General features: G+C 40.6%; 1 protein-coding gene across 1 annotated transcript; it reads right to left on the reverse strand.

Moving 5' to 3' along the window:
* Positions 1 to 2,652: 2,652 nt before the first annotated feature.
* On the reverse strand, positions 2,653 to 19,459 carry LOC117562109 (tapasin-related protein-like). Its single transcript, XM_034239890.1, has 8 exons — positions 19,336 to 19,459; positions 17,597 to 17,773; positions 17,251 to 17,526; positions 8,412 to 8,741; positions 6,858 to 7,205; positions 5,082 to 5,159; positions 4,803 to 4,822; positions 2,653 to 2,864 (listed from the first exon to the last, which is right to left on the reverse strand). The coding sequence occupies exons 1-7, from the start codon at positions 19,385 to 19,387 to the stop codon at positions 4,803 to 4,805; spliced, it is 1,281 nt and encodes a 426-aa protein (XP_034095781.1). The 5' UTR covers positions 19,388 to 19,459; the 3' UTR covers positions 2,653 to 2,864.
* Positions 19,460 to 19,553: the final 94 nt, after the last annotated feature.

The following is a 19,553-nucleotide window of genomic DNA, read 5'->3' on the forward strand; positions in this document are numbered from 1 at the left end:
GAATCGATAAGAACCGGAATCGATAAGCAGAACCGGAATCGAAATCGGAATCGATAAATTTCAAACGATACCCATCCCTAGTTCCGAGTAGGAAAAAATAACAATTGTCCGGTACAGGGATTAATAAGAGTTGTGAGGACAGGAGGCGAGGCCGAGCCCCGCGGACTGCAGCTCTATGCTCCGTATCAGCTGATCGCTGCATGGTGCAGCCGTGCAGCTCAGCGTCTCTCTCTCTCTCTCTCTCTCTCTCTACATACAGCGGATCCGCTGCCCGTTTAACAGCCTCATCTTTGTCAAACTTTCTTATGTTCTTTCTCTAACACATAATGAAGGTTATTAAGCGTTTTAACTCCTATGTTGTTAATATTGACCACCATTTCCTTTATGAAGTAAAGCAAGCGTCTTTGAGTTGTAGAAAAACGCTAGGCCTATAGGCTATACATCTAATGTGTCATTATTATTAGGCCTATGTGTTGGACATGTGTGGTTGGACTCTGTCTCACAGGCAGGTTGCAGTGTAACATCAGAGGAGACTGGGCCAATTGTACATTCTCAAACTGCACCACTTATGCCCCGGCCACACGAGGACGAAAACGTGTGCGTTACTGTTTAGTGTCATATAGACCATTCGGCCACACGAGGACGACCGCATACGGCACTAAACGACTGAGGAAACGACAACGGGTCCCAAGGTGGATAGAACGGCATACGCAACGCTCTGGGGGGTCAAACGGCTCTGTGTGTACGCCCTATACGAACATGTTCTGATAGTGATTGCGCAATAGCAATAGCCCCGCCTCTCCCCACCTCTGCTGCTCACCTCCGCGTACCCCGCGCCATTGCTGATGTGTTTCGCCACCAACAACAACAACAATGGCGGATCGCAGAGTTGCTATCGTGCTCCGGACGCTACTGACCATGCTACAGTTATTTGTGCAACATCTACAGCAGACTTACACATCCGGGGGGATCTTACTCGCTGCTTTTGTGGATATGTACTGCAGCTTCAGCGATCATTTTCTGATAATGATTGCGCAATAGCCCCGCCTCTCCCCACCTCTGCTGCTCACCCCGCGTCAAAGTAAACTGCACACTGAATTCAGATTATTTATCTTTCTCTCGATATGGACATAAACGCGAGTGAAGTCTAATCTGACAGGACGGAGACACCTCTCAAACTACCTAGTTATAAATATGTTTATTTTTACTGTCGGCCGGGTCACTCATTACTGGATCAGCTGCTGCATGAAACAGACACTGACGCTGTCCAAAGAGAGGGTGGAAAAGGAGAGGCTCCGTGTATTTTTATTATTATATTATATAGAGTCGTTATTCATTTGTTTTAAAGCTCAATAAATAACAAAGAAGACCTTTGACCGGCACTTTTATAATTTTGTCGGAAGGTTTAAACTTTAATACACGTTGACTGGCGAAAAACTCTGCCCGGTTCCCTCGGCCCCCACCGCGGAGAATAAACAGAAGGGCAACCATGACAACCATGCTTCTTCGCTGCTTTTGTGGAGGAAGTTACAGCGCCACGTACAGGCTCCTGCATATGTACTGCAGCTTCTCCAGCGGTTGGAGCTAAACGGAGCGGTCTCGTGTGAGCAGACACTATCCGGATAACTATTGCGTGTGGACGGAAGCTTGTTTGCAATTGCGTTTGCGTTAATCCTATGCGTTTAGCCGTTTTCGTCCTCGTGTGGTCGTGTGGTCTTAGAACTAACTAAACAATGCAGAGATTATTTTTATATAATTGTATTCAATAACCGTAAGAAATTCAACAGTATGAAGTGATTTGTAAATAGGAATACAGATTTGACTTAATGTTTTCATAAATATATTTTTCTCCCAGTTTGTCATGGGACTTATTTTTACCCTCTCAAAGAACCGGAATCGAGAACCGAAAATAACCGGAATCGAAAAGCAGAACCGGAATCGTTAAAATCCAAATGATACCCAACCCTATGTGTGATGCAGTAAAATCTTACCGCTCACTTACGTTAGCGGTGTCGTAAAAACCGTGGGAAAATGTAAAATACGATGACGAAGAAGAAGATTCCAGTGGCCCCAAATTTTTGTCCATTCTGGACAAGTGAAAAATGTATTCGGACAAGTAAATTGCCAAACTCACTTGTCCATGGACAAGTACTCTCTAAAAACTTTTTCTCACACTGCTTAGATGCACGAGTGACTGGACCTTACACTCTTCCATAAGTGGGTAAAAAAGGACCTGTATTAGAATAATACGTGTTTTTATGCCATTTTTGTCATTTTGGTTAAGAAAAATCACTTGTATAATATTTTGTATTATATGTTGTTCACACTAGAAATATTTTATATTTAATTTTTCAGTATTTATCATTTTTTTACATTTTGAAAAAAAAACATAATTCCATAGAAAATGCATGCGGGTCATTTTTGACCCACTTATGGAAGCTTGGGGTAGTAATACAAAAACTACAATTCCTTCAAATTTAAATAAAACATTTGAATGGCATGATATCCAAAACATGTTTTTTGAGGAATAGCTGGAATATGAAATGATAAAAAAATGTAATTACAAAGATACTCCAAGAAAACCACCTCACCGGGTCAAAAAAGACCCACTTATGCATCTAAGGGTTAACTACTATGCATGAACCTGTAAACTGTTGTATTTTCGAGTTTGATAATGCAATTACATTTATTTATTAGCATTAGCAAAATCAATGCAACATCAATACAAACATTCATCTTAAAATAAACACACACACACACCAATCAAATGAGTCTCTGAAACAAACTGAAGAGGTAGGGGGACAGTTCGCTTTTACCACTCAATCTTCTCACTCTTCCAAGGCTGCTGCTCAGTATAGTCGGTTCTACACACACAAAGAAAAATAGTCAGATTGTATAAAAGTCTATAGGAAAATAATCTTACTTCTCACATGATTTATTACTTCAGGAAATATTTAAAAGGTCCCATGACATGGCCATTTCTACTGATCATAATTCCATTGTTGAGGTCTACTAGAATCATTGTTCAATGTTCCAAACTCAGGGCTGGTTTCTCATACAGCATCTCTGTATAGTATGTGTATTCACTCTCTCGGCTTGTAGGAGCTCCTGCCCCCTCCCTATGAGCCCACTGTGTTCTGATTGGTCAGCTCGCCCACTCACCATCACCACCGTTACAGCGGAACATCAGTGATTATGTGTTACAATGGCGTTAGCAACCAGAAAATGACACCAGTAATGACAAACAGATGAGAATGCTGCGTGGGGTCTGGGTGCCATGTTGGCGGGATGTTGCGGGGCTCACTGCTGCGCCCTTTGAGCGGACATTGTGAGCTGGATTACTGGTGTCGTTTCCTGGTTGCTGCGTGGGGTCTGAGAGAGTTTGTGTGTGTGCTCAGGCTGAGTTCAGGCTGAGAAATCCGCGGAGCAGCGGCTGAGAAAAGATAAGGCTGAGTGAGAGTGTGTGAGGAGCTCCACGGATTGGTCCATTTGGACCTGGGCATGGTTACGTCACTGTACTCAGGAAGAAAACATTGGAAAACGAAAAATCTCCAATGAGGCGTTCTGGGGCAGCGTAGACAGGTATTTTCTGTGTTAGAGTTTTACTCGCTACAGGGTGTACTTTGAGGGTTTGTGACTGCAGACCGTTTACATGCATAAAAAGCTACATAACACACAAGGGGACAGGTAATAACCGGAAAAGCATGACATGGGACCTTAAACTGTTGTGATTATGGTCTCAATTATAATTTAAAGTCTTCAATACAGAATGATGTTGGTTTCGTAAATGATGCTCTGATTTAGAAAAAGATAGTGTATGCTTTAAAGGTCACCTATTATGCAAAATCCACCTTTACATGTCTTTTATACATAAATATGCATCCCCACTCCCCAGTGTCTTAAGAGATTCAGAAAGTTTCAGAAAAAAGCAATGTCTCTCTTTTACTACTGACCCATTTATATAAAAACCTGTCTGATAATTAGCTGATCAGATTTGGCAATGGTGTGACATCACAACAGATGTTTGGGTTGTGCAACCATTAACCAATAACCAACCAAGGTAACACACGCCCACCTTATAACCTGAATCTACTCCTAGAGCACCATTGTGGTTGTTTTAACCAATCGATTCACAGAGGGGTGTGGCTAGCAGCAGTGCATTACCATTTAAAGCTACAGGCACAGAATCAGCACTTTTGAAACAGGTCTGAAACAGAGGGGTTTATGGCAACAATGCATGATCTGTTTGGTACTTTGAGCCAAACACTTCAGAGACATGTTTTCTATACATCTGAGACCTATAATATATATCTATTTTTTAAGTATAATAGGGGACCTTTAAGGCATGGCTACCTTATGATTGACAGGTCACTACCGTGTCTGGTTTGGGTCTTGTCTGTGGTTTTGTCTCCGAACATTAACCCTTTCACTGTGGGTTTTGTGCCCAGGAAAGGTCCAAGTGTCACTCCTGCTTGCCAAAAACAAACCCAAAAGGGTCGAAAGGGGCAACTACGTCATCTTCCTATACATAGTCGATCTGAGCCCAAGGGGTACAGCGATAGACAATATAATTTTAAGCTAAAAATGCAAATCGATCAAATAAAATCATTGTATTTAAGTGGGATAAGTCTGTTGGGACTACATTTGATATAAATGTGGTAAAACACTATTATTACCCCAGATAGATGTTCTAATCCTACTACTGTTGCAGAGGGCCTTCACACAAACACACACACACACGTGAAATATTGGTTGATGGCAACGGTTAGATAAAAAAAAGTGTTGTTTTAAGATCATCTTACCTATCGTGAACGTCTTCTTGCTGTGAAGAAAACAAATGATAATCATTTTTGAAGATATCAACAGTGGTGGAAAGAACATATTTTCATGAAGTATGAATAGCCCGTCCTGCATTCATGTTTAAGTAAAAGTACAACGGTATGCAGAATGGTCCTTTTCAGAGTACATATCACATTGATGGAATACGTTTATTGATGCGTTTATGTGCTTATCACCTTGCCGCTAATAAAGGTAAGGCGGAGCTCATTTCAATGACTTTGTCTGAGGGACCCCACACTCACCTAAGTACAGGTAACACAGCAGCACACACAGGGTGAGCAGCAGCGAGATCACAATGTAAAGCATCCAGCCGGTTGGCTCTGAGTAGAGAATAGAAAACCAACATGACCTTTATATAAATGTCTATATACAGTCTATAGCTGTCAGACTTTACAACCACCACGGCCCCTGGTAGACCCCACACACATATAACAACAAAGAATATAACACTCCTGTTGTCCAATACTACTTATGTGCAATATATATACAGTATATCTACCGTAAAAAGCTGTGCAATTTATATTATCACCTTTTATACTTTCACCTGGCTGCTATTTCGCTAAACTGTTATTAGGCGCGTTCACACCGCAGTACTTTTCCCACTTTAGTTCTGATATAGTTCCGAAATGTTGCGTTCACACCAAAAAAATCCGGAACTAAAATGAGTTCATGAGAACCTTTTTACCCAGTTTTGGAGAAAAAGGTTCCTATTTCTGATTGCCAGGGTGGATTACAAACCACGGCCCGTAAAATTCCCAAAAGGTTTTGTGAAGCCGCCATTTTATTATCCTCGCATTGCATTATTAGCATTAGCCCAGCGCAGAAACGCAGAGAGACTAACTTATGGCAACACAAAAGAAAACATGGGAGCGGTGGAGATAAGGAGGTGTCGGCGTTCTGGCGATTTACTCGGAAGGCTTCAGTAGAAGCTGCTGGGAGTCCCAGCAGCTTCTACTGAAGCCAGTCCCCAACTCCGGGGACTTCCGGCCGGGGACTTCGGGTGGCAGTATACGCCGTGAAGTGGTTTGCGGCCTGCCATTAAACCCAAAGCAGAAGAAGAAGAAGAAGAAGAAGAAGAAGAAGAAGTGACGTCAGCGGCTTCATTTGCCTAATCCTCCCCCAGGGATTTATTCCGGTGTGAGCGCGATCTGTACTTAGTTCATGAGAACTCTTTAGTTCTCATGAACTAAGTTCTGATGAACCTTTGTGGGAAAAGTACTGCGGTGTGAAAGCAGTACTTGGTACTGGATGTGTATTTTGTAAATTGTGTAATTTCTATTTTTTTTTACTTCAAATTTTTTTTTATGCATGCTTCTTAAGAGATATTAAACTGTCTTTGGCTTTTTGTTGTAACAATTATACATTTCCCCTTTGTGGGATGAATAAAAGTATTCTGATTCTGATAAACATGACGTTAGGGTCAGATATGCTCCTCTGTTGATGTTCAGTGGTAGCTCACAAAACTGCAGTGTAATAGGTGTTACTAGTGTGTTATGGCCTGACGAGGGCTGCTACATTATGGCAAAAGTCATACAAAATATTATTTTGGTCAATATTGACACATTGACCATATTGCTCATTGACTTCGCAAATATAATGTGGATTTTCTTGGTATACATTTATATACATACATAATTTTTTTGAATATATATACATATATAATGTGGATTTTTTTTAATGTATACATATTTAAAAAGAGATCAAATATATATTAAAAACATATATATATGCTCGACAAAATACATATATGCACATATTTAAATACATATATTGGGGGGTTTTTATGGATGAAATATATTGAAATGTTATGTTTTTTCATAAAAAAGGTAATTCTGATGTAAGTGCACAACTGTAAAGGAAAGGTTGGATGCACTGGATTAATAACACAACAACAAATTGTGTGATTAAAACAGAATGTGGCACAATAATCGTTTTATCCGGATTGTCTTGTTTCATAATCAATATCATCATTACAAATAAACCTAATAAGCTTATTAACTCAGCCCTCCTCCACTCACCCTCCACAGTCAGGGTGAAGCTCTTTTTGATGGGCACCCTCAGGGACTTATGGGATACTCTGCATGTGAACTCCCTTCCTGAATGCTTGAGTGCAGCCCGCAGGTAGAAGAAGGCCGTCAGCGAGTACGTCTTGTCGTTGTTGTGTTTGTGGCTGGACAGCAGAACGTTCTGGAGCTTCTCGGGGAGAGGAGCGCCCACCCTCTGACCCGCCACCGCCGGGTCCTGCATGTACCACTCGATCTCCACATCCAGAGGGTAGTAACTGTCTGCCTCACATGTCACCCTCTGCTCCCCGCCCTCCAGCAGCGTCAGAGTGGGTCCAACGTTGAGGGAGACCCTGGGAGCCTCTGAGGAGAGAATAAAGTCAGATCATCTCAGCAAAAGCATTCCATTATGAGTTTGACTCCAGCTGCCAATCTTGTGTGCAAAAGCAAGTATGTTTTAGGTGGTACAGTTACTTCAATAGAGTAGTGCAGGGATGACGTGATTTTATAGGCCGACTCGAAAGTTAGCATCGCAAGGGCTCCTTTGACAAAAAGCAATGGGATTTACCTATTGGATTTAGGTGTATTGCATAAAATAAGAACTGAGGCAAATGCACGTTTATGATACTTAATACATTTTGTTTAGCAGAATAATCTCCATATATTAACACCAATGTGTGATTTTTGAAGCATAAAGCAATCGCCAGAAGTAAAAAGCTAACGTCATGCTATTCACAAACTACTGTACATCAGGGTCGCATGGCTGCACATCACCTCCGCTAAGCTAAAGGAGGACTCGGGTCAGCGTGATGATGTTTAGTAGTCTCATTTAGTCACTGATTAGCAACCGCCGTTTTCAAGACACATAGCTTTCATAATTCATGAGTTGAGTATTTTATTTTCTGAAGTATTTTATGTTTTAGAACATAACTGGAAAATATTGTAAGCTAGCCAAAACCTTATGTGATGTTTCTAACTACAAAGTAACACAATAAAAACGTTGACTTCGAGAGGATAAATCGGGTTTTAGGACTCATTCTTGCACCACTGAATTCAGTGTCAATACCATGTTTGTACATTTAATATAAACTGGTGTGAATACAACTGTTAGCTTAGCACATCACTTGAAACAGCTAGCCTAGAAGAAACATACAAGCAAAGCAGGCAGCACAGGTATTTCATTGTAACTTAGTTTTGTCTGTCACTGTAAATCCCCTCTCTTCTTAAGTCATTGTCACATTGTTTTTATTATTATATATATTATTTATCCCTGTGACAAAAACAGTCCAAAACAGGCTTCCCTACCAATTACTACGGTGACGTCACTAGTGCTTTCAATGAAAAGTTTAAATATTTGACACTCGAAGCGCTCGGAAGGGACACACAAAAAAAGTGAAGCATGGATTGGAATCATTGAATCATCATTGGAATCAATTTTAAAAGAATGCTGGCAAGTTGCAAGTTTTCTTATTTCTGAAACAGATACTCTTTAACTATGAAAGGTAACTCACATTATTAATAGCCCAGAAATGTCAGTCTGGTCTGATCCTGTCTTTGACTCTTCCTTACCTTCGATTTGCAGAACAATATCCGTACTGACGAGCAGTTGAAGCACGGACACTGAACAGATGTACGTCCCTTCACTGCTCAACTTGGTGAAGGGAAGGGTATAGGAAGCATCTCCGTCTGCCAGGCTCCTATGTAGGACCCCGGACCCCTTGCTCTGTACTGAGCGGCTGCTGTGACTGAAGAGGCTGGTTCTCTCTCCACGCTGCTGCAGGAGCCACTCCACATCGAAGTTTGGTCCATGGTGGTCGACAGCAAACTGGCAGTGGAGCTTCTGTTTGGAGCCCAGGCCTGCTCTCACTGATGGAGTTAGTGTTTTCATTACCATGGCAGCTATGGACACGGAAGAGACAAGACACAGGCACACAGAGACACACTTAGTTCTTAAACATGAAAACTAGCCAGAATTACATTTCAATATGGAACTGACGTTAAATTAGAAGTTACAAGTGTTATTTGTTACATATCTTCAAGGTAACAAAATAATCCAAAAACTAAGATAATTTGTTATGATTTTGAGTAAATGGGGCCAACGTTTCACAGCAACAAAACGTTATCAAAACATCCATTTACAAACCGACAGAAACTCATGCAGTATCATCACAGTCTCATATGCTCAGTACTACCCAAACACATGCATTTTCACTGAAACCTTGCTATTCAAAACACAACGGTACTGATCTTGGAGTTCACTGCAAGAGTGTTTAAGAGTAATTTTGATTTTGTTAATTTCGGCCCCCATTCACTTCCACTCACAGGACTTTTTCTCTGATTGTGGATTCTCTTTTACAGAGAAAACATGCAATAAAAACAACATTTCCCTCAGGATTTGAAGGTAACAATAATAATTAATATCTGTGTTTTGTGCCTCTACTGTGACATGTTTACATGCTTTAATGTTCAGAAAGCTCTTGCTTTTTCTCATTCTGCCTGTGCTGCAACACCTGTTTTCACCCTCTGTCTGAAACCAGAGCCCAGTATCCTCTGATTGGTTAGCTGGCATGCTCTGTTGCGATTGGTCAACCGCTTAACCCTCCTGTTGTCTTTGGGTCAAATCTGACCGATTTACTACTTTCATCAATCATACTGTAACTTTTTTGTTTTACGTTCGATTGCATTAAGGCTTTATGATATCCTTCACAGAAGACATTTGAACATATACAATTGCTCATCACCACTTTCATTGCATTTTGGATGATTTAGTCAACTTTGTAACACTCATGGTGTTCCCGCTCAAAAATGACCGCCATAAAGAAAAGGAATTAGTAACCATCCGGATCATACTTAACAACCGTCCCGATTTTCGCAGGAGACTCGCAATTTCATAGCCCTCTCCCGGTTTCTTCCCGGGGTCATATTTCTCCCGCATTTCTCCCGATTTCTGACAAATTCAGATTTACTCAGGACTGTTTCCACTCTGACTTTATTACAGCTACACCATTGTTTGGTTTCCATGGTAGCGTGTCTCTTTAGTAGCGTGCGCAACTAGACAGTCACAGAAAAACAGAACAAGAATGACAACTCGACCCTCTGCTCACTCCTTTCCTGGTCCAGCCCACACATATGCTCCATCAAGAGGATGTTGCTACAGGCCGCAAGGCATTGCACTCAGAACTACAATAAGCATGTTAATGTTAATCTAACAGCTCCCCCCCCCCGCGGTGGTTTTGAAATGCTCCCGATTTCTGAGGTCTCAAGGTTGGCAAGTATGGATGAAATACACACACACACACATACCATGTATGCATCACTTCAGGGGACATTACATTGACTTACATGCATTTCCTGGAGACTTATGCTAACCATAACCAACACATGCCTAACCCTAACCCTTACCCTAACCCTTAACCTTACCCTAACCCTAAACCCTATGAGCAACCTCTTGCGTAAACTTAGGGCCAATTTTGAGGGGGCTAGGGGGGACTGTGACGCGCTGCGGCCATGCCGGCTGATCTCCGCCTACCGGAGGAACAAAAATCTCCAGGACCTTCTGGTCCACACAAATCTCAACAAAAGAGCCAAAACTAGGGAGGCGCCTTGGATTTCTGAGGTTGATTTCATTCTCCTCCCCCACCCTATGCTCTTCCTCAACCTAACCCTAACCCTAATCCTAAACCTAACCAAGTCCTCACCCTAAAATTAATGATTCCCCTCATGGGGACCTCCATTTTGTCCCCATAAGGGAGGCGAGTCCCCACACGTGACTGTGTAGACAGATTTAGGTCCCCACAAGTATAGTAATACTAGGCCACACACACACACACACACACACACACACACACACACACACACACACACACACACACACACACACACACTAGTGATGTGGCTCAAAGAGCCGGCTCTTTTAAGTGAACGACGGGAGCCGGCTCGCGCCCGCGAACGAGCCGTTTTTTGTTAAGTAATACAAGACAGAATGATATGATGATTTCCACACTACAGCTGCTCCGTGCATGCATGCAGTGACATAATATCCAAGGATTAGAGACTGTTGGATGCTGCTGTTTTGAGCATTTCAATATATTTATTTTCACTGTTATTTATTTATGATTACCCTTAGGCTCAGCAAAGATTTGATGTCAGCTGCTGCTGTCTTTTTTTCTATAGTTAATAGTTACTGAAATAGAGCCCTGCTGTTTTGTCAGGGCCTTTTCTTTAAATATAATTTTAAAATGTCGATACAGTAGCCCCTTTTTTTAAATGTCTATGCTTAAGTTTGTATAGGTGTTGCTATCTGCTTTGTGTAGCGTGGTTCTACAAGCAAGTCAGTGCATTCATTGGGTGGTATCAGTAGTGCTGTAGCGACGCGTCGACTTCAAAATATCGTCGACGACATATTTCCGCGTCGACACGTCGCTACACACACATGGGTCACCCAAAGCAACAAGCAGTTCGCAATCGCACTTCAAACACAATGGAGACTGAAACGGCTACCACCTCCTCCTCACAGGATTGCGCACGAAGCCCCCAAACGAAAACATCTCGCCCTAGGTCTTCAAAAGCATGGGAATATTTTAAAGTTAGTCCAAAACGCAAAGATATTTATATATTTATATCTCACTGAGACTGCTGCATAGCCTAGCAGAAGCAGCAGCTAGCTGTGGTGGCTACCATTAGCAGCTAGCATTTGCTCTCCGATTTTTACATAAAATGGAATTATGGATTATAAATGCAATAATTTTTTTATACATAGACGTTAAAAACCTATGGATTAACCGATTCAGCCGCGTTTTTTCTCATTTTATTGCCATTGAACACGTCTTTTGATCAGATTACGGTGGTGAGACGATCTCCCGAGAAGCTCTGTGAAGGTACGTGTTGTGATGACTGTATTTGCTTCCCCTGTCGCGAGTCCGGATCACTCAGTGATGATACTATATACCTACTTAATCTGTGGAGTCTCAGCTTTAATCGGATATATTGTATGTGCAGCTACGATAAGTAATAAGAGTACTTTTATCTTGAGTTCTGTGCCAATGTCCGTTAGCATTTTTCGCTCAGGGGTCATTTAGATGCTTCTTATGAGACTTGTGTTTTGTTTTGGTAAACATGGTTTGTATCGTCAGTTAGCTGAGATTATTTCCGTTAATCTGGTATAACACATGAATAGGTTCTTAAATATTAAGATCCCCTGAGACACAGTATCGTGAAAAAAAAAATGTTTACATTACGTTTTTTTTACATTACGTTTTTTATGAATTGAGCAACAGAAAAATAATCGTTAGATTAGTCGACTAATCGATCAAATAATCGCCCGATTAATCGTTTTCAAAATAATCGTTTCCCCCCAGCACTATATCAGAGAGTTACACGGGTCTGTAAATGCAATGAAAACATTTGGCCACAGCAAATCATTTATATTAAAAATGTAATTTTTACTTTTGAATACTTCAGTACAAAGGATGTATTGAATAATTTAAGTGATATATGTGTACACATATAAATCATTAGTCAAAACAGGGCTCCATTTGATTTAATTATAAAAGGTATAATATGTGGTAAACTGAAGAGCCGTTTGGGAGCCGAAAGAGCCGGCTCTTCTTGGTGAGCCGAGCCAAATGATCCGGCTCACCAAGAAGAGCCGGAATTCCCATCACTAACACATACTCTAGATGTACCACCCCCCCCCTATGTGCCCATCCCCCTATGTGAATCACACACAAACACACACACAGAACAATTTGACACATTTCCCGCTCTTATGTGCCCATCCCCCCACATGGATCAAACCTGGCACACGCAATACATGTTCAGTGTCTATTCTTTGTATATTTACTGCAGTTTTTCATGTATACCAGTAGTCTGATACAATATGTACAGTTTGAAAGGGTGTTAAATGAAATGTGGTGATGATTAATGTTTTTTGTGTTAATGTAATAGCAGTTAAAATAGGACCGGTCAAATTTGACCGCGAACACCAAAGTAAGGGGGGGGGGGGGGGGAACGAAGCAACACATCCTCACTCCCAGGTCGGCCTATGTTGACGTTATGTCAAGTCCCCTGTGTCGGCTTTTTCCAACGCAAGGGGGGGCGGCCGTGTCGGCTTTTTCCAACGCAAGGGGGGGCAGCCCTTAGCATACATTTTCAACTTTCCGGGATGTCCATAGGCTTCTATATAGCTCCCTAAACGTATGTTGTAGACGACTTGAGATCGCGAGCGAATGCTACCCGAAGATCCATTCTCACAGCGTTTATCAACCTTTTCCTTACTCAATATCAAGCCACACTTATTGTTTTTACTTCTTTATTTAATTGAATAATGTAGGACTTTTGTTGCCGTCAGTTATGGGGAGAGTAGGGGCTCAGAATACTGAAATCTGTATCTAGGCTATCTGTATTAATGGACGTGCCCTTGTGCGATTGCGTTGCTAGGCAACACAATAATTTACAAACTCTTCAACTACAACCCTAATTATATTTAAAAACATTTTAGAAGGCCTCACGAAATACTTTAATGTAAATTAAAATGTAAATGTGAAGGGATGTGTGTAATGTGGTGATTGACATTATTCACCCACGGATCTATGGGTTGGGGTATTGTTCCGCACGGACATTTTAGTTAACCGGACTTCCTGTTGATGTGAAATACGAAAACATTTAAAAAAAATAAAATAATACTTTATTCCGAGTTTGCTTGCTTTTCTCTTAGGAGGTCATCACATAACGGCATTGTAATACACGGTTCGGCTGCATTAAATATTACATATCTGCCGTTCGCTATTTATAGAGCCCTGATGAGAAGACTTCTAGACAAACAGGAACAACTTCCGCCGAAACTGAATATGTGACGTGTATCATAAATATATCAGCAATTAAACAAAATCTTCAATTTCTCTTCACAATATAAGTCTCCTTGCAGTATCAATACTAATTCGGCTGACTTTTAGATTTGATCCAATCAGTATATTGGTATATTTACACCATACCGGTGCAAAGCTGATAGAAAGGGACACCTGGTGGTTAAAGCACATTATTCAAATGTATTATTTGTATTATTAGATAGTAATAGGAGACACATACAGACAAACTAATAAGGCTTTATTTAAACATTAAAGAATACTTTAGGTTAAGGTCTTATTTTGAATAAGAAAAAAGCTTTGGCGGTATAAATATTAAGCCTGACAAAGTACTAATATATTGCTTTCCTGCAATGTTTACTATTGTATGTTTAAGCACTTATTTTAACTGATATTATACATATGTATTATACTCTTATAAGATGTATGTAGATAGTATAAGAAATGTGCAGAATATGACAGTTTAATGGTGGAGGTATACACACATATTGATCGATGTCTTGTAATGCACTGTTGAGGAACCTGCGACCCAAGTTTTTCATCTCCGACCATGTTAGGTATTGAACATTCAATAAATAAAGAACACAGAATTATTAAATAAAACACAGAATTTGTGTGATTATACTAAATAATTTACAAATAAACACCACTGCATATTTACAACTGTTACACATTCTCTTGTAACTCAAATGTTTCCAACTTGGGATCAATAAAGTATATCTTATCTTAAGATGATCGACTGCCATATTTGCAAAATTTGGCTCTGAACCTTGACAAGTGCATGTTTCAGGCTTATCAATTAACAACAGGAGGGGTCACAGACATAAGACCAGCTGTTAAATAAAGCTCTTCTGACCCTAGCTGGCATGTGGGTATATATTAATGCAATTTTCACCCATTTATTAATTATATGTTTTAAATTTGAGTGTTTCCTATCCCCTAAACCTCCAGGGATGTACACAGTTTAATACTGGCAACTTCTTATTATGGGAAATATGAAAACGTCTTTTAAAACTACAATTCCCAGTAGAGACGTGCCATAGAAGTTAAACATGTTGCGAAACACACAATAGCCAGCATGTGTAGTTCTGGGGACGGGGTGGGGGAGGGGGGGATGGGGTGGACCCGTTAAAATCCAGTTTTGGACAGTCTGCTGTGGTTCCATCCCATTTCAAAGTGCTGTTCGACGCTCGGCGTAACCCTCGGCGCACACTCAAACATCCAATCACAGAGCTTGAGGACTATCACGGGGTTTGTCAAGCGAAGTGGAGAGAATACTTACTTCCGGGTGTAAAATTCTCTAAAGCAACTAGGCTACTATGAGCTGCTCCGACCCTCGGTCCTGACGGACTCCAACTTGTGTTTATTAATCAAACAAATAAATAAACACAAGGATAATTATGTGTTATTGTTGAGTAAAACAGTGTGTGGTTTAGAAAAGAATACAAAATTAGAAGGAAAAAACGATGAAACAATACAGATTTCAGTATTCTGAGCCCCTACTCTCCCCATAACTGACGGCAACAAAAGTCCTACATTATTCAATTAAAATAAAGAAGTAAAAACAATAAGTGTGGCTTGATATTGAGTAAGAAAAAGGTTGATAAACGCTGTGAGAATGGATCTTCAGGTAGCATTCGCTCGCGATCTCAAGTCGTCTACAACATACGTTTAGGTAGCTATATAGAAGCCTGGACAAAGTTGAAAATGTACGCTAAGGGCCGCCCCCCCTTGCGTTGGAAAAAGCCGACACGGCCGCCCCCCCCCTTGCGTTGGAAAAAGCCGACACGGCCGCCCCCCTCTTGCGTTGGAAAAAGCTGACACAGGGGACTTGACATAACGTCAACATAGGCCGACCTGGGAGTGAGGATGTGTTGAACGAAGACAATAGGAGGGTTAAAGATGTCCCGTCCCTTAGCTTATCACGTGCATGTGTTGGAGTGCTAACCAACAGAAATGTAGCGGGTACATTTTTTTCTTTAACTGTGTGAAAACTCCACCTTTTGAGTGGTTGCTAACATGACGTTTCGAGCAGATCTCATAAGATCCATGAGAGTGTCCTATAAACAGGGCTGCACATAACTGGTGCGCAGGTGCGCATGCGCACCTCCGCCAAAAAAAGAGCACTGGGTCATTTGAAACAAAGCGCATTTGCGTACCAACATTGAGAGAGGGAGAGAGGGAGAGAGAGAAGGGAGAAGAGAAAATAGAAAATAGAGGAGAGAGAAGAGAGAGAGAGAAAGAAAGATATTTGCGAGTTGCATATGAACCATGATATGAACTCAGGGTTGGCCCGTAGCACTGGCTAGATGTTCGCCTAGGGCGCCAGATCTGGGGAGTCGCTGCGCTGGCAGTTCTGGGAGGGAACAAAACATTTTGACCGTTGGGGCTCATCCTAATTTTCGGCCTTGATGTAACAATATTCATAATTAAGTAAATGTAACACCCTTTTCACCCCGGTTACACGTTTCATTTGCCCTGTACGATGGGCGCTGTAAGTGATGAAAATGGGGGATGTTGGTTTATCTGGCGCCCGCAGCTCACAGCCAAAATGCGAGGGAGAGAGGGAGGGTGCACCGGTACCAGCGCTGTTGTTATTAGAATCTGGTGCCGTGCTAGCTGCTCTAACGGATATAAGAAGAAGATGTTTCTACAATAATGTGGAGGGAGAGTCCTCTCCAGTCAGACTGAGAGGCTGATACTACAGCTCAGTGAGGTAAGGAATCTTAGTCTAAGTTCAAACGGTTTGGTCACAATTTATGTAAACACATATTTCCAAGGCACTCCTTTATAATTATTGGGATAAACAGGTTTCAAATCATTTCAATGTATAAGACAGTAACCAAAAATATCCTTTAAAACTGGAGAGATAAAAAAAATGCATAAATAAATAAATGTTAAGGTAAAATAAGATATGAATGAACAACACAAATAAAATAAGTTACATTCATTTGTTATTGGCTATAGGTTATTGGTTATGTTCACATACTTATTTGATTACATCCACTTGTCTAAGATGACAACAGAGACTTTCGACCCAAACCCAGCTGTTGACTTGTGGATGCAAGCAGCTAATTGCAGACTCAACCAGAGAGAAAGTAGTAGGCCTACATCATCAGCTACCATGTCTGACAGAGAGGAAGACAGTGAGGAGAACAGTCAGGAGGGTAGTGATGACAGCTTGTAGGATTACTGGTTGTGCTAATGTTGTCTTGTGTTCACCTCTGTGTGTGTGTTCTGTGTTCACCTCTGTGTGTGTGTTCTGTGTTCACCTCTGTGTGTTCAGTGCCGTGTGTCTGGCAAATAAAGTAAAACCCCCTCAAAAGTTACGGTTTATTTCATTTTAAGGATGAGCACCAAGCAACATCTCCAGGTGCTCCTTTGAGAACCAGGGCCAAAAAGTTATGTGCACCCCTGCCTATAAACATCATTACCATGATGACAAACTTGATGAATAAAGTTGTACCAAAACTTTCACTTGTGAATTTACAATACAAGGTTGTATCCCAAAATGATTGAATAGAAAGACATGTGTTGAGTGTTACTTGTTGTGACGAGCATCTCTCTGTCCCCGATGGGAGTCCAGCTGTTGTAGTCCTGCTGTCCCGGGGCTGCTGTGTCCGATGGGTGTCTGAGGAAGCCTGTGATTCTGAACAGGCCGTTGGTGTGTTTCAGGGTGCAGATGAACCAGTGGTTGTACTCCCGGGCCCCCAGCACTGGCCAGCGAACATGATTGCCCGCTGTGCTGTACCTACGCAGCTCACACTCCAACTGCTCCGCCTCCACTCCCTCCAAGTATCGCCGCAGGTCCAATTTAGAGACTACAACACAAAAGATTACATTATAAAACAATAGATTTTAGTCTGTAACTCAATCGGCTGCAGGTCTTACCAGTAATCAGGAAAGTGATTCCATGTGGATTAACAGCAGCATCTCCTATTTGACCAAACTGCAGCAGGGCCTCTCTGTGGATGAGCTGAGTCTCCGTGTGACCCTCTTCATTCTTAAACACGTGTTCATCAGTGAACTGACAGGGCAGCCATGACACCTGATGGACACACTGCACACCTGAGAGACACAGAGGGAGTCAGTGTAGTTTACAAACATATAGTACAGTATAATGTAGTGATATACTCAGGCTTGGGGAGTAAGGAAGTTCATGTAACAGGATTTATGAATCAGGAAACGAAAACATTTCACTATTCCCTTAAAGTTACATAAGTAAAAGACGTAATCAGATTACTGTTACATTTAAAAAAATTGGGGATTATTAGCAAGACTACAAGGTTACAATGCATTTTTTAAATGAAGAAACAATATATCATTTTGTAGACTTCACGAGAAGTACAACACCAAGAGGCACACGTCTCGATAGAGCCTAACTGTATATTAAACAAAAACAAAGCATTTCCTATTTGCGAAGGTTTTTATTTATGCCTTTTAAACTGTAGTATGTGTTCATGTGTTTAATTGTTGGTCTATAGCCTGAATTTGTTGGAGGAAAGCTTTAAAGAATCGCTGTGCAGACAGAGGACATTTTTTTTAAACAAAGTATCTTGGTTTCTTGCTTTTTAAGTTGACATTGTTCTGTTGTCTTACATAATAATTTGTTATTCTTTATTTGCATTACATTAGATATGAAGGTAATCCAAAAGTATGTTTTATTGTGATCCTTAGAATAGGGTACAGATTCCTTTCCAGAATTTTGAGTAGTATATTGCAGAATAACAAAGTTAAATACAGCGTAGTATAATATAGGCTTCTGAAAATGGTCCCTTTTGCATAGTATATTACAGTACAGTTTAGTATAGTGTTTAAAATCGTATACACATTATTTAATTATAGTACAGTATAGTACAAAAATAATACACTATGATGAAGAGTAGTATAGTGTAGCATAGTATAGTATACAGTAGTATAACACATTTAATAGTACAGTGTTGAACAGTAGAGTGCAAAAAAGTACAATTTGTGCAATTAACCATTACGATATAACTCAGAACAGACAGAAAGTATTATTCACTTGGGCTAAACAATTTGATATAAGTCAATTCTTTTTTTTTCTGGGGTCTAAAAGTCAGATTTATCTAGAATTTCAAATGCAAGCTGAGTCATTTTTCTACATTTAACTGAAATGTGCTCACCATACCTCCCAGGATGCAAATTGCCCTCACCTGAAACAACGGCCTGTTAACAGGTGTAACCAGGGATTTTTAGTCTTTGCAGTCCAAAACATCCAAACTAAAGTTCAATATTGAAAGCTTGAAATTAGGTTTAACCCATGGTTTAACCTTAGCAGAATTTATTTACAACAATTCGCAACAACAGAGTTCAACAGAAGAACGCTTTTAAAGCTATACTAGTTTTTTAGGCAGTGAAAAAGTCAGATTTATCCAGAAGTCCAAATATACTATACTTGTAGTAGAGTACATCATAGGAGAGTATAGAGTAGAAGAGTGTAGCACAGTTTAGTTTACTGATAGTATTATATATATATATAGTATTGTGTAATATAGTCAAATACTGTGGCTACAGTGCAGTACTTCGTAGGAGTATAGTAACGTCATTCATGAGTTATGGGCTAATTCACAAGCCAAAAATATGTACAAAAGCTAAAGAAAATAACTTACCTGCACAAAGATACAAGAAACTAAGTATTTTTAAGATGAAATACATGATCATCTATTGGTAGAACTATATACTTGCTGCTCGAGCCCAACAAAGACTTCTCTACGGTTGAAAATTGACTTTCACTTTCATTTCACAGGGAATATTTCTTGCTTTGCCTGACTCTTATACATCACGTGATTGAATGTCACTGAGAAGACATTTTCTGATGTTTAAGTGG

Source organism: Gymnodraco acuticeps, unplaced genomic scaffold (assembly GCF_902827175.1).
Source record: "Gymnodraco acuticeps unplaced genomic scaffold, fGymAcu1.1, whole genome shotgun sequence".
In the NCBI taxonomy this organism is placed as follows: Eukaryota; Metazoa; Chordata; class Actinopteri; order Perciformes; family Bathydraconidae; genus Gymnodraco; species Gymnodraco acuticeps.

What these genes read in the sequence shown, in the direction of transcription:
- LOC117562109 (XM_034239890.1), bottom strand. Translation starts at nt 19,387, where the DNA reads ATGATCATGTATTTCATCTTAAAAATACTTAGTTTCTTGTATCTTTGT. An exon ending in AATCACTTTCCTGATTACTG is followed by an intron (nt 17,527 to 17,596) that starts GTAAGACCTGCA and finishes TTTGTGTTGTAG; the next exon opens with TCTCTAAATTGGACCTGCGG. An exon ending in TATTGTTCTGCAAATCGAAG is followed by an intron (nt 7,206 to 8,411) that starts GTAAGGAAGAGT and finishes TTCTCTCCTCAG; the next exon opens with AGGCTCCCAGGGTCTCCCTC.